At 35.3% G+C, this 15,997-nt stretch overlaps 1 protein-coding gene across 5 annotated transcripts in view; it reads left to right on the plus strand.

Moving 5' to 3' along the window:
• Positions 1-15,997, plus strand: part of LOC134529407 (serine/threonine-protein kinase Tao) — a 172,803-nt gene that overhangs the window by 40,528 nt on the left and 116,278 nt on the right. For all 5 annotated transcript variants that reach the window (XM_063363445.1, XM_063363443.1, XM_063363444.1 and 2 more), the window contains 2 exons: positions 15,587-15,768; positions 15,844-15,994. In XM_063363445.1, the coding sequence (XP_063219515.1) occupies positions 15,587-15,768; positions 15,844-15,994 (333 nt within the window). The remainder of the gene's footprint in view (positions 1-15,586; positions 15,769-15,843; positions 15,995-15,997) is intronic.

Below are 15,997 nucleotides of genomic sequence, written 5' to 3' on the forward strand. Positions count from 1 at the left end.
GTCCCGGCAAAATTGCCATACAACTAAGGTTAAAAAAGTCCGCTTGTATCGATGTTCGAATTATCGTTTTGTCCGCATTGATCGTACAAATTATTTAGTCCCGTCACTATAAATTATAATAGATGATCGTTTAACCATAAATATTTTGCAGAAATAACCATTTCTTAGACAGAAACCGTCATAAAAACAGTAACGATTGTATAAGTAAAAATCACCTTAAATCTGCAGCCAATTAATGAGCACGTAAACATGAAGAAAAGATAAATGAACAACAACTTACGAAGAAATATGGATGATGTACCATAACTACAGTACAAACCCAATTGTTATCTTACGATAATTACCATAAAAAGAACTGAAGATTCTTTGTTGATACCATAATACTACAGAAGCACGATAGCTACCACATTTGCACTATAGTTACCGTAACAACCGAGATGTATATTTACCGTGATGGTAATGTACGTATTTATTTATGACATATTAAAATTAAAGAACATTATTAAAAAAAAAAGCATGTAAAATTTTTATGTGTACGGTTAGCACATGTTGCGAAGAAATAATGCGATCTGAAAGAATGCAGTACTACTACGAAAAGTGAAAAGGGTACTCGTGGATTTTTAGGTTATGGCAGTCTCTCTCGTTTTTTCAGTAATATCGGCCGAAAATGAACAAGCGTATCGGAAGTCGGCAGAAATGCCGGTTCAACTAAATATTGGCAAAATCGGCTTCTTCAGTACACCTTTATATTTGATGACATGAGTAAACATTTCAGACTTCAGGATATTGAAAAAGACTTTATTTTCCATGTGGTTTAGTGTGCGTATGTTTTTTTTGCAAGTGTAAATTGAATTAAGTAAAAAGCTTCCATTTTTATTTTTTTTCAAATGATTAAACTTTAATGACAAGTAACTGATATATTTCTGACACTAATTTTGAGGTTGAAATATTTTTTTCAAAATCTAAGAGTGAAGTCCACATCTATTGAATGTCCGCATCTACTGAATTTTTTTGTTGGTCCCCTGAAAAACGATAGATAGAGGTTTGACTGTATATAGTAAATATCAGGAATAGCTTCTCGTGCAAAAGTCTTGAAATAAAAATCCCTGTTTTTACTAAAGAACTAACTTAATCTCATTTGGGTGAAAGTTCCGTATTGCATATCCAAGTTAACCCTGTGGTCCTGATGGTACAATTCTGATGGCACGGTCTTGTACAGCTGACCCTGTGGTACATGATGCTTATTTTTTTTTTAGCAGTGGGAGAGACATGTAGCGCTGAGGCATAGTGCAAAACCTGATGTAATTTATCTTAAAAATAATTTATTTTTTATATCAGCTTTCGCGCTGTAAAATTTGTCGGCGCTACGCTCATCCCCACTGCTAAAAAAAAAGCATAATGTAACACAGGTTCAGTGTTACAGGATCATGCCATCAGGATCATAGGTATATCTGGATACACCTGGATACGCAATACGGAACATTTACCCTCATTTGTTAAGTATGATAAGGTTAGATTACATTGGGATAAGGTTTATTAGGTTACAATGATGTTTGGTTAGGTTTACCTCAGGTTAGGTAACGAAACTGATTACGTTTCATGTTAATGAAATCATTACTAAACACTATATGTACCCACATGAAAAAAGTACATATAAATGAAAATTTTAGCCCATCACTTATGTTTTAAAGCACTCTGATGGTTTTACTCGAACACTTATAGGTCTATAAGCAGCTATTTTATTTTAACACGCTAGGCCAATTTTAATTGCGATAATTCCTATATTCGTTTACTGCATAAGTTAACAAACCCACATTACACTCTAAAATATTACTGATAATTAAGATAACAAATAGAAGAAGGAAAGTAACAGCCAGATTTTGCAAGTTGTGGAATCAACATTGCAGAACTTATAGGTACTAGGTTGACACGTTATTTTTACTTACAGTATTTCATCTATAGGAAATCTGAAGAAGCTTCTTTTTTCAGGTTGACCACTGTTTTTATTTTTTTTTATTTATTTATTTATTTGTAATTTGTCACATGCCCATCAACAGTCGTAGACTTTAGTGGTGGGCACTACATGCAATAACAGGAACACAGTTATCACTACCAGTGTATGGACTCCCACCTCCGTCGGTACCATAGGAGGAAAACATCTACAGATGGCCAGCAAACGAGAGCAAGAGTACCACTCACTAGCTGTGATAATAACAAAACAGACAAAACACTAACAAAGGTAAAAGAACCATAACACATAACACATATAGGTAAAATAATATCATTCAGTGTTAAGAGAACAATTGAAGGAAAAATAATATATACCGTATTTACCCATGTACCACCCGCACATTTTTTCTTAAAAACAACATTCAAAAGTCGGGGTGCGGGTCATACACGAAATTTGAGGTTTTGGACAACAATGAAGACTGAAAAAATTGGATTTATAGTACATTACCGAATGCTGGATGCATTTATTACAATGAAAATACAGCGAAACCCCTTATTTACGTTACCGTTATTTACTTTTTCCCGATATTTGCACCATTTTATTTCGGTCCCGTTTTAACCTCATATGATGCAATGCAATAAATTGCCGTTGTTTACAACGCGCGTATAAACTGCTTCCCGCAATTTACGCGGTTTATTCTGAGATTAACGCTTTCTATTTTAAATAATCTTAATACGACGTATTCTGATGTGTTTTCAAGACGTTTTTAAAAGTATTAAACTTTATCCGTAACGTGTCGGGAGTCGCTGTAATCCACCTATAAAACGTAAACAGCGCCAGTTGGCATCATTCGGTATAGAGCGCGCGCACGTAGTCGAAGATCGATAGCGATAGCTCGCAAACTTCTTGCTACGCGCGCGCTCTGTTTACAACCGAGTTAACTATAACTGGCAACCCGCGCCATTTTATGCGTATCAATACAACTCACGTTTTTGCTACAGGTTTTTTTACGTTGAATAAAATGGTTTTATGGCATCACTCATTATTTTTAATTATTTGGCACTACGAGCTTTATTTTTATTTGCAGGATGTTGCAACGGACTGAACAGTTGACGATTGTGGTTATTGCATACAAACATTTTAAAATTTATTTCACCAAATTTACGTCTGTTGTTTAGCAAAATTGATCTACTATTTTGACAATGAATATTACTGTTTTTTTTTTTCTTAATATTTCATGCATTTGTGTTAGTAAAATTCTGTGCTGCAGTTATAAAGAGTTTTCTTTGTTGTTACAATGACAGACTCTTTTTTCCTATTTATGCAGGCACATGTAAATAGACATTACAGTGAAAAAAATTTTTTTCCAGAGAGTATGTTGAAAATTTGGGGTGCGGGTCATACATGGGGGCGGGTGGTACATGGGTAAATACGGTATATGACAGACATAAATCAGAATTTATAATCAAACACTGTTGGAATTCAAATATAGATTATTGTATTTTGTTATAAGTCTATAAATAATATCATTATTAGTATGAAGAGTACACAGAGTAGAGCGTAAGCGGGAATTGAATTGAGGAATTCTTAAGGCAGTATTGTCAAGAAGAGAAGGACATCTGAATTTATGAATGTAACAATTATGAACAAAAAGGGCATCATGATAGGCCCTACGGTCTACCAGGGGTGTCCAAGTGGGGCGTGGGAGGTTCCTTGTAATAATTAAATCTATAACTTTATTTTGAATACTTTCAATTTTTTCAGTATCTGTTAAGTTGATGCCATTCAAGATAACAGAACCATATTCTAATTTTGATCTTATAAGTGCCATGTAAAGAGAGATAAGTGAATCTGAGTTGGTTGCATAAGAAGTAATAAATTTTATAAGCGCTAGAGTTCTTCGTACATAGTAATATGTGTAATCTACATGTTTATGGAAATATAATTTTGAATCAAGAATGATACTTAGATCCTTTGTGTAGTGGGCTTGAGAGATAATAGAATTCGCTAATTTGTATGAGTATTTAATTGGATGGTATTTCCTAGTGAAAGATATGACCTTGGTTTTATCTTTGTTGAGTTCGACCAGGTTTCTTAGACACCAATTATTAACTTTAATAATATCTTATAATAATTCACAATCCTCTAAGGAATAAATAATTTTATATATTTTTAGGTCATCCGCAAAAAGAATGCCAGTAGAGTAGGAAAGTACTTGTGTAATGTCGTTAATAAATATATTGAAGAGAAGAGGTGAAAGAGTACCTCCCTGGGGAACACCAGAACATGCATTATACTGAGAAGATCTATGATTGTTGATCGATACAAAAAAACTTCTGTTGGATAGGTAGCTTGAGAACCAATTGATATAGTTTCCACAAAGACCTAAATGGGATAATTTAATAAGAAGTAAGGAATGGTTTACAGTATCAAAGGCTTTAGCTAAGTCGAAGTAACAGGCATCGGCCTGACCCCTACTAGTAATTATATTATATACAGGATTAAGAAAGGTAAGAAGATTAGTGATAGTAGACATACCAGACCTGAAACCATGTTGATTATTGGTGAGAATATTACAAAGTTGAAAATTTAAAAATTAAGCTATAATTTTTTCAAAAATTTTGGAGAACCCATTAAGTAATGATATTGGCGTGTAGTTTGAGACATCTAATTTTGAACCATTTTTATGAATAGGAATCATTTTTGCTATTTTCCAATTATTGGGAAATATATTCGTTTTCTGACTGGTGTTAAAAATGTGATAAAGTAGAGGTACTAAAAGTTGGGCACAGCCTTTAAGAATAAAATTGGGAATGCCATCAGGACCTGTGGATTTAGTTGATTTTAAGTCCTTAATTGCCCAAAGTATTAGACTTTCAGAAATTTTAGGCACAGCTATAGTCTCAAAAGACATGACTGATGTAGTTATTGGGGGAGAAGTATTTGGGGTTACATATACACTAGAGAAATACTGAGCAAATACATTCGTTACCACGTTCGGATCATTTGATTTATCACCATTTACTTTAAGAGAAAGTTATTCGTAATAACCATCTTTCATTAATTTAACATATCTACAGAAACTTTTAGGGTTTTTCTTGATATTGTTGTTTGTCGATTGGGTCCAATGGATTTTGTCGCGCTTAATTAGAGATTTCACAGATTTTCTAAAATGAGAGAACTGCGCATAGTAGAGTAGATTATTGTTTCTTTTGTACAGCTTGTGGAAATGTTTTTTAGATTTAAGAGCACGTATTAAATCGCTGGAAAACCAAAGAGGATATTTCGATTTTTTTTTACTAGATAGAGGTATATAAGTATCAATTTTTTCAGCAATACAAGTTGTTAGTTGATCCACTAGATCATTAACATCAGTAGAACTAAAAAAGTGTGACCAGTCACAGTCATTAATAGAGTTGTAAAGACCAAGATAATTCCCTTTTTTGTAATTTCTGAACACAGTAGAGGGATTAATATTATTATGCCATGATTCTAATGTGATGTTAATATTTAAAGCGGGATGGAATGTATCTTCTTTGTTAAGGATATCAGCAGAATGTGATACCAAACAATGAGGAAGATTAGAAAGACACAGATCTAAGAGGTTAATAGCTGGTTGGGTACAATTCAATTGTGATAAACCAAGGCTGGATGTGAAGTTAAGTAGGTAACTGGCTTTAGATTTGACATGTGAGTGTATAATGTTATCAGGATGAGAATTAGACTAGTCAATGCCAGGCACATTAAAATCACCAAGAATCAATATATCATCACAACAAACTAGCAGTTTATCTTCCAAGGCTTCAAAATAATTCCGGTAAACATTAGGTGTGATATCTGGAGGTAAGTAGATAGTACCAAGGATTATTGATTTCGTAGGCGTTAGTTTTATTTTTAACCAGACAGCTTCGATGCCGGGGAAGACTTAATCATACAAAGGATGCACTGATAAGAATTTATGATTATTGATGGCAGATAAGACACCTCCGCCTCTATTCTTCATTGTCAGTTGTGAGTTTCTATCGTCTAAAAACTAAATAACGGTTTGTAAAATAGTGAGTGTTTATATTATTTTCATTAAACCATGTTTCTGTTAAACAAATAATATCAACATATGAACTAATTAGGTTTTCCTGAAATTCAATTGATTTGGTTCGTAAACCTCTCACATTTTGATACGCAACTGAATATTCTTCAAAAAACTGCTTCACGGGTGGAGATTAAGATGCTCCTCCAGGCACCAAGATTGAAGTAGATGTGGATGCGGAAATAGAAGTAGAGGTGGATGTGGAAGTAGATGCACTAGGCCTGATGATAAGTTCTTCAGATGCAGAGTTGTTGTTTAGAATTTGATCATGATGTAGTTTGCCGTAAAAGGGGCTTAACAAGCAGCCGTTTGGCCAAAAAACAATATTATTTATTCTAGTAAAGTCCTCTTCCAGCACGGAAATGTAGAAAGATGCATAGGAGTTGAATTTAGTATTGAGTTTTGTTACTTTAACTTGGGATAAGTTCAGTTCATTAGATATGTAATCGATGATCTCTTGTTCTTGCACGGCCGGATCAAACCTAGTTATAAAAAGTGCCTTCGTTTTTTTATAAATAGGTTTGGGAATCATTTTTAACGAGGATATATTTCTGATGCCCACTTTCATGGGTGTTTTTTTTCATGACCAGTTCACGCTTCATTTCAGGATGACTCGTTGACTTGGCTTTACGTGTGTGCTGTACCAGCGTAAAACCATCTGTGTCGTCACATTTGTTATTTTCCTTTGTGCTGTCGCGCTGAGTGGAATGTAGGTCAGAGGACAGGCTGCTATTACCGGCACGGTTCTGTGGAATCGCGCGGTCAGCTGGCTTGGCGATGAAAGGCTTCTTGAGGGCCTGGCTGTATGAAGATTCAGGATTATTGTCGGAGAATTGTTTTTCTTTAATATTAGTTAGTTCCTGCCTGATTTCTGCCGTTTCCGCTCTGGAATCCATAAGCAGGGTTTTCAGTATACAATTCTCATTTTTTAACTCTTCGATTTTTTCACATACCGTATTCATTATTTTGAGCAGATCTTCCATGTTCACCGTGTCCCTGTTGATACTTTCAGAAGTAAGGGTGTCATTCGATGGTATTTCCAGAGTTAACACAGATTTTACAGGTGTTTTTTTAGAAGGTGACCGAAACATGGTCGCGCAGACGTCACTGGTTAGTACTGATATAGATACATCATTACTTGATAGATCAAAACCCGCGAATTCCGATTGATCTAGTATTGAGGAATTAATGATTAATGATCCTGAGCACTAACTAAAAAGTTTAACACTGAGTTAATCGCTTCAAAACATCGAAACTGAGGAGCGCGCCCGAAACATTTCCGCTCAGTCTGAACGCTCGTCCGCAACTCTGAACGCTCGTCCGCAACTCTGAACGCTCGTCCGCAACTAAACGCTCGTCCGCAACTAAACGCTCGTCCGCAACTCTGAACGCTCGTCCGCAACTCTGAACGCTCGTCCGCAACTAAACGCTCGTCCGCAACTCTGAACAGTTTGGTGCCGAGCACCAGGTGGCTCCAAAAAGTTTACGAAACTCATTCATTTTCATAAAACTGATCTCTGCAGCATCCCAAAGTTTAAAACGCTATTCCAACGCCAGAATTATACTTGCTACAAAAATGGCGGCTAGCCTACGATGTGTCAACACGGCGAGTTCGGGTGTGCACAGCTGATTTCGCCTCTGGTTCTTATCTCCTATGTGGCCATATGTTATTTTTACCTCTTATAGAAGTATGGATAAGTTTGTGAGCAGGAAATTCATCACGAGTATATGCGATGAGATTAAAGAAAGTTAAAAAAATTATTTGCTATTGTAATGCTGGTAGGTATTATGGATCAAAGTCAAAGCATACAGTTAACTATTCATGTAAATTTGAAGCAAATATGATTTTTCTTAAGCATCAAAATCATTATATTATAAGAGTCATAATACCCTCTCTTATCGCATAATTATCGCACGTGCATAATGTTGCACCCATATTTTAGAGCGTCAAAATTTGGGTTAAAAAAAACACTCACGTAAACATCGCATGATGTTTTTGGTCCGGCTATTAGATTCCGAGCGCTTTGTGTACGTATCTTTTCCTATAAAACAATATATTTTAAAGTAGAAATCTAATATTTATTCGAACACTACCACTTATTTAATTAACAGAAATATGAAGTTATCTGGTGTGTAAATTTTCTTTTAAAGACTTTTTAAAAGTAATAACCTTTATCTGTTCGTATGCGTCGCCGTGGTGTACCGCTTATAAAAATGTAGCCAGCGCTAGTTGGCATCATTCATGTTTGGTTATGTTGCTTCCCGTATAGAGCGCGCACACATATTCGAATATTGATATCTTGCCGATTGCATGCAACGCGCGCTCTCTGTCGAGGTCCGAGTTAACTACATTTGATAGCCCGTACTCTTTCGTGGTGTGTACTATGGCAATAGTTACGCTTTAGTTCATGTCACAGATTCAAGTGGCTTGCATTTGGGTCACAGATTTTGTTTTTCTATTTAAAGTGGAAGAAAGGGTTTTGTTGCATGAATTATTAACATAAATTGTTTGGCTGCTCTTGTATACTCCACTTTTTTTTTCTGCATGAACGTTGCACCACTACTTTTCAAACTGGGATGATTATGCGAGAAAACACGGTATTTGAAAACTAATTGCCAGTGTCTAAATTTTTCTGCAAAAATGTTCAAAGGCCCATCTAAAATTGATATTACATTACAAGACTAATTACTTAGGCCTTCAACACATGAAACCAAATGCCACAGTTTCCAACAAAATTTGGTGCTGCGGGAGAAGCAATACGCTAAATGCAACCATATTTAAGGGGAGTAAGTTATATGCCCCCCAAGAGCTGCGGTGAGGTTTACCAAGAGTCTACTGCATCTCATTTATAACTTCAGTGTATGCCTAGCATTATAACTTCTACTCAACCATCCTAGCTCTTATCAGCAAAAACCACACTATCCAAAAAGTAAGAAAGAACAAAGACACCAGAAAACAAATTTTAACACCTATGTAGGTGTTGCAGGCTGTGAGAATTTCCTTTTGAAGAAATAAACTGACAAAGTTCCAATTATTGTTACATATATTCAGGAAGCTCATATGAATCACATACAGCTTTATACAACCTCAAATGCATTACAAAGCAACTACAGTATAATACCGGTACAACGTACCTCATTATAACGTATATTTCACTTTAATGTATTTTTTTTAGTCCCCGCCAAAAATCGTATCTTCACCATGCAAAACGGTTTCAGTTTAAAGTATCATATTTTCACTATAACATATAAATTCTACTAGTAGCATGGCATTACTACACCAAAATTGACTTAAACTGGTAAATAAATTTCCAGAACAAACATACACAAATACCACTGCAACGTATTATCTAACCTCTAAACCCTCAAAACAAAGTTACAAACAGTTGCGCACACTACCATAGATTATACCGTCCGTAGTATGCGACGTGGGCAACACAACACCATTCGATACATTGAAACACAGAAGTTTGAGAGAAGTATTAATTATTTAGACAAAAGTGTTAATGCTACGCTAATATACTGTTTGACGTCTGTGCCGGGATTGTTTATTGTTATTGTTGAGTTTATTTTCAGGTTATGTTATTTAGACACCGCATTGCATTTGTGCTACAAAATGAGTGATCCTGGAGATAAAAAGAAATGAAAGCAATTCACGCTTAAGCAGACTTGCCAACCTTTACGATTTTTTCGTAAAATGTACGAAAATCACGTCCGGTTTACGATTGTACGAGGATGTCTGCATTTTTTTATGAATTTTAAGTACGAGACGTTTATTAAAACATGTATTTTACGTCCGCATTAAATGTTTTATTGTATGGTTTGTGAAAGCTGTTGGCATGTGTTATTGCTGTGGAAACGAGTGCGGTAATTGAGTTATATTATTGGTCGAAGGCCAGCGAACCACGTAATTTGTTGTTCTATTGTATATCTTTCCTTATTGGCCGCCTGAGTTACATTGATGCGCTTACAACCAATCACGAACCAGTTTAAATAGCATTTTTAGTTTGGCAAGATGGTGTCGTGCATTAGCGTATGTTGTGATTATTCAGTTAAAGTTAAGCAAATTTTGAATTATTTTATTACAGGTTAGGAAACAAGTTTATTGCATGTTTTTAATAAAAACGTGTTATGTGCACAATTAACAGAAGTGAATCAAGTGAAGAAGAAAATGCCCCCGAAACGTGATACACATTATTATCAGGCATTTCGTGATACATAGGTACACGCTGTATTTTCTGTGTATTCTTAAATCAAGCAAGGGAACACAGTTCACATTTTGTTCAGTGTGCAGATGCGACATCAACATTGGGCACGGCGGAATATATGACATCAATCTCCACGTGAACTGTTCAAAACATCTTGCAAATGTTAAAAGTGTCACAGTCAGTTCAAAGGTTAGTGATTATTTCGCAAAAAATAACAGCACAGACAATGCTGTAATACGCACAGAATGTATGTTTACAAACTTTTTGGTTGAACATAATATTCCTTTAAATGTTTCGGATCATGCCGGCCCGTTATTTAGAAAAATGTTTTCAAATTCTGAAGTAAAAAAATTTGGTTGTGCAAGAACAAAGTCGACGGCTATCGATGCAACTGATGCAACTGATAAAATTGTTTGTAACTTACAAACAGTGTACATTTTCTGTCGCGACCGATGGCAGCAATGACTCTGAATCCAAATTATATCCACTAGTAGTAACATTTTGTGATGCAAGTTTGAAAATGATAGTGTCAAGGTTGCTTTCATTACCAGTACTCCAGGGATTAATGAATTAATTAAATCCTTTGTGTATATGGAGCATGGAAGTTAACTGATATCAGTGTATATTGTAACAAAGGTACACTCTGTTGATTTGTAGGGTACCACAAGGAACAAATTTTTTTATTTTATGTGATACTAAGCAACAATGTTTCCATAATTGTAAATAATGAGCATGATTGTTGGTCTGCAATGTTAATGTATGTTAAAATGATTACATAATTTTGATTAATAGAAAAAAATGTGATATGAAAGTTTATTAATTTTTCAATTGCCGTGAGCAGTTTACGCGTGTTATATTATTTTTTATGTATTTTACTAATTGAGGGTTTCAAAAGTTGGCAAGTCTGCTTAAGGAAAAGTGGAAATACTCAGAGAACTAGACAAGGGGAAAAAGCAAGTCGCAGTTGCGAAGACATTTGGCATTGCGGCGACGACTGTTAGTACCATTGTAAAAGACTGGGCAAAGATTGAAAAGATGTATAAAGAATCATTGTTTGGTTGTGACCGCAAAAGGCTTCGTTCTGGCGATCATCAAGGTTTGGAAAATGCCTTGAACAAATGGTTGAGGGAAGTACAATCAAATAACGTTCCAGTAACTGGCCCAATGTTGCAAGCTAAAGCAAAACAGTTTACATTGCTTATGGACATTCAAGACTTACAAGCCAGTTCGGGGTGTTTGCACCGGTTCCGGGAACAACATGGTATATCATGGAAGGTTGTTTGTGGGGAGGACAAAGAAGAGACCGAGAGGCAGCAAACTAGTGGAAAGAAGAAGAGTTGGAGAGTATTTTTAAATCATACTCAGTAGACAATATTTTCAATGTTGATGAAACTGCATTTTTTTACGAGCTTTTGCCGAACAGGACAATGGCATATAGGGGTGAAAAATGCACTGGAGGGAAAAAAGCAAAGTCTTTGTTGTTTTGTTGCAACACCACGGGAACAAAAAAATTGAGGCCATTTATTATTGGTAAACACAAGTCTCACAGGTGTTTCAAGGGAGTTTCTTGTCTTCCTGCTGATTATGCAAGCAACACCCGTGCATGGATGACAAGAGAACTGTTCTTAAACTGGCTCATGAAAACCAATAAGGACATGAATAAAGAGGGAAGAAAAATTATTTTGTTAGTAGACAACTGTGCAGCACACACTGTTGATCTTCGACTGGAAAACATCAAACTGATGTTTCTGCCACCGAACTGCACATCTCAGTTACAGCCCCTTGACCAAGGCATTATTCAGAATGCCAAAGTACATTTTCGAAAACATCTTGTTGAGAGGTTGCTCATCAACATTAGGTTGAAAGTGCCCACCAACATCAATGTTTGTCAGGCAATTGAGATGATTACTGGTGGATGGTGGAATGTTCAGCCAGAAACTATTGCCAACTGCTAGAGAAAGTCTGGCATTGTGAACTGTAACACTGACGAGCTCACTGCAACTTCATCAGACCAGGATGCAAGCCATACTACAGCACAAACATGCGAAAGCAATGACATTGACTATGAAGTATGGCAAGAAGTGTCAACCTCCATGCAGTGTGATGCTGTTTCATTCACAGACTATGTCTCTGTGGATATTGAAACAGAAACAACACCAGTGTTGACTGACAGTGACATCGTTAGTGAAGTCATTCAATCACAGTCATCAAAAGTCGAATCAGATGATGATTCTGACTCTGAGGAGCCGCCTGTGACAGCTACAGAAGCTATTCAGAGCTTAAAAAAACTGAACATAGTGACATAAAATTAGCCAATCAGAAAATTGCAAGAAAACAAGAAATAAGGAAATGTGTTGGGTGGGAGGTACACCAGTGTTACATAAGACAGCCCAAGGCCTGCAGGAGAGTGAGTGGCACACCTGTCTAGCAGCACTAAAATATTACTGATTTTACAAGCCATTCGTCTTTTAAGTTTAATTAACCATTTCTGGGAAATTGAGATGATTACCCAAGCAGCTGAGTTGGCTTCATAGTCACATGGGAGATTACTGATATTCTTAAAACACCTTGGTTTTTGGAATTTTCCAACAACAAGGGAGGAAGTTTAATGTTGCCACTTTGGTTACAGCGCAGCAAAGCAGTTTCACATTCTTTGCTGTGTTTCCCTCCGTGGTACTTTGCACCCTTTACAGCCAATGTCCTGTTTGGTAACAAGTTGTAGAAAATACCTGTCTCATCCATTTTGAAGATGTTAATTTGATGATACTGATCAAGTATTGGCTGAACAGACTGCAACCAATCTTCAACTTTTGTCGTATTTACTGTTGCTGACGCCCCACATATCATTTTGCCAACAAGATTGTTGTGATCCTTAAATGTTTGTACCAAACCACTGCTGAACTTATGCAGAAATCCCTAACCTCGATGCTAAGTAATCTGCTTTCTTCTGCATTATTGGTCCAGTAATTGGCAAGTTTGGTGCACACATTTCTTGATACCATTGCAACAAGGTAGCTTCCTTTTCCTCATGTTTTGGACCTTGCTTTCTTTAATTAGTTAACCTGCATGAACTCGTAAAAGCAGAATTAATCTTTACGTAATTTAAAATATTGTCAACAAGAACAATTAAGGAATGTTGAACAATCTAGCGATTTCAGTTTTTGTTTTTTCTTCATCATCAACTTCTTTGATAATTTGAAATTTAATTTGCAATTTAAGGTCATTACAATTACATTTTGCAGTAATTTTACAGTACAACACATTCAAAATTCAGATTATGGCACATGTGCGTGAACAAAAGAAAATACCAGAACTTACCGTGGATTATCTAAACTTCTTCATAAGTAAACTCCCGACGACCAATATAAATAAGGTATAGAGTACTTTCCTTTTAGTTTCAGTGTACAAAATGGCTTCTTTTCTAGTTTAGTTACTAACATCGCCACTAGAGTTACACTTTTCAGCCTGTATTTAAACCATTTTGCGCTTTAGGATACATACATACATCTTTGGAGAAACGTTTGTTTACTTGATGTTGACAAAAATGTGATTGTTTTAAATTTTGGCAATTAAATTCTAATTAACTCTCAACTAATACATGTAAACAGCAACTTCAGGGATCAAAACTTCGTGATTCATATCAACTGTATTTCTTATTAAAGGTGCTGAATAAAATAGGAAAGCATACTTCATTTTCCGGGACTGTGAAGGTACTTGCATAAATGGAATTTTCGCACTAAGCAGATTATTATTGATTAGGTTTGACTGTATAGTACAAAGTTTACCTTCCTTGCTGTTGGTTTACTCTTAGCATTTCAGTAATTTTGTAGTAAACTCCTACAAGTTATTTTCCTGGTATGAAAATACGTGGTTTTTATGTGTTGTAGGTATGTTTTGCATAAATAAAATATCTGAATTCAAAACTGTTTATTGTTGGAGGTAATCAGGTCTGCTTTTAGGATCTCATGAAATTAAGTTTGTGGTTTTTTTAACCTGTCAATTATATGGCATTAAAAAAATTGAATTATGTGTATATTATAAAGGTTAAAATATCACAAAGATTATATTTTGGTTGCATCAGAAACTAAAGTTTCATGTACAGCATTATTTTTCAGTAGTAACGGAGACTTTCCCCCAAATTTACACTTTTTTTCTAGTTGTCCCTTGAAAAGTGTAAATAAGGGATTTTGCTATGTTCTATTTCAAGAAAAGTTTTGTAAGTATATATAGAATATTTACTATCTTTTCCGGGTCTACTTTTACCTGAAATAAAGATCCCTGTCTTTTTGTGAATAGGTTCACAGGATAGAAAGGTTGCACCTTGGCAGAAAAAACTCTTTTGTTTCTGTTGTAACACTTCCTGCCATGGCAGGTGGGGGCCTAAATGCTGACGGAAAATTTTAATATCTAATTTTGGTGTCCACTTGCCCAATGGTGCAAGTAGTATGCATTTAGCTAAAGACATACCATACTTATTGATCAACTTCTATTAAAGCTTAAAATTTTATTGACTGTGATAAGCCATAATGCGGGAGAAAGCTATTTTCCAGGAAGTTTGTTAATATTTAGTAGAGAGGAAACCGCGATTCATGCATTATTAAATGTTATCGAAATTTATCGTAGACACACCTTATTTTGTGTTCCTTCAAAAGTATAAAGCTAATTGACTTGGAGGTAATAAATTTATAGAGCTCGGCTAGTGTAAATGAATACATAATTGAAAAAAATGATTGAGGGTTTCAAGTCACGTTGGTATTGAGGTCATTAGAGATAAGTGAGAGGTGAAGCATTGAGATGCAGCAGCAAAAATTGCTTTGGTTGGGGAAGTGATAGTATCCAGAGAACAAACCTCCGGATTTCTGTGTTTGCCACATTTCCTACGTGCGTAAAATCCAGGTACAACCATGGTGGGATTTGAAACCCTAATCACCTTGGTATGAGGTGAATGATCTGACCATTGACCATGCTAGTTTGATGCTTTGTGATTAATTCTATTAAATGTATGGTTATGTATATGAAAGTATGTGTCATCATACGTGTTCTGATAATGATCTTAAATACAAATTTGTATGTATACCACAAAGTTTACATCTATTTCTAAACATGTCTCCTAGTTTCTAAAAATTAGTTAACTTCGAACTTACTACACAGGATTTTTGAAAGGTATTGTTTTGTATGCATTTTTATGTTTACCTAGAAATTTGTTATTCTTTCTCATATGTTTTCTACACCTTTGTGAGCCAATATGAGTTGAAAAAATTTTTTGTCGCTAATATACCTATTTTATTGCTTACATGTGTTAAAAAGTTATTAGTATAATTTTTTTTATTATCTTTTCAGTCGAAGCAGAACATGAATGCAGAGAAAAAATTACAGAAAGAAATAACATCTCGCCAAGAACAGGACCGTAAAACTTTTGAAGCTCAGAAGAAAAAAGAGTACAAAGCAAACAAAGAACGATGGAAACGGGAGCTAAGTTTAGATGAATCAACACCAAAGAGACAGAGAGATGCAACATTGCAGTAAGTTTGTTTTATGCATTTAATCTTGTATAATTTTGCACATTCATGTCTTTTTAACATATTTATATTTTTCAGAAGCCAGAAAGATAACTTAAAACAAATTGAAGCCCAAGAAGAACAAAGGCTAATAAGGGGTCAAAAGGAATACCTAGATTTGGAAATTCGCAAGTTCCGAAGAAAAAAATTACTTGTCTTCCATAGCTTAGAACAAGAATTACTGAGAGAGGTA

The sequence above is a fragment of the Bacillus rossius genome, chromosome 2, assembly GCF_032445375.1.
Source record: "Bacillus rossius redtenbacheri isolate Brsri chromosome 2, Brsri_v3, whole genome shotgun sequence".
Lineage (NCBI taxonomy): Eukaryota > Metazoa > Arthropoda > Insecta > Phasmatodea > Bacillidae > Bacillus > Bacillus rossius.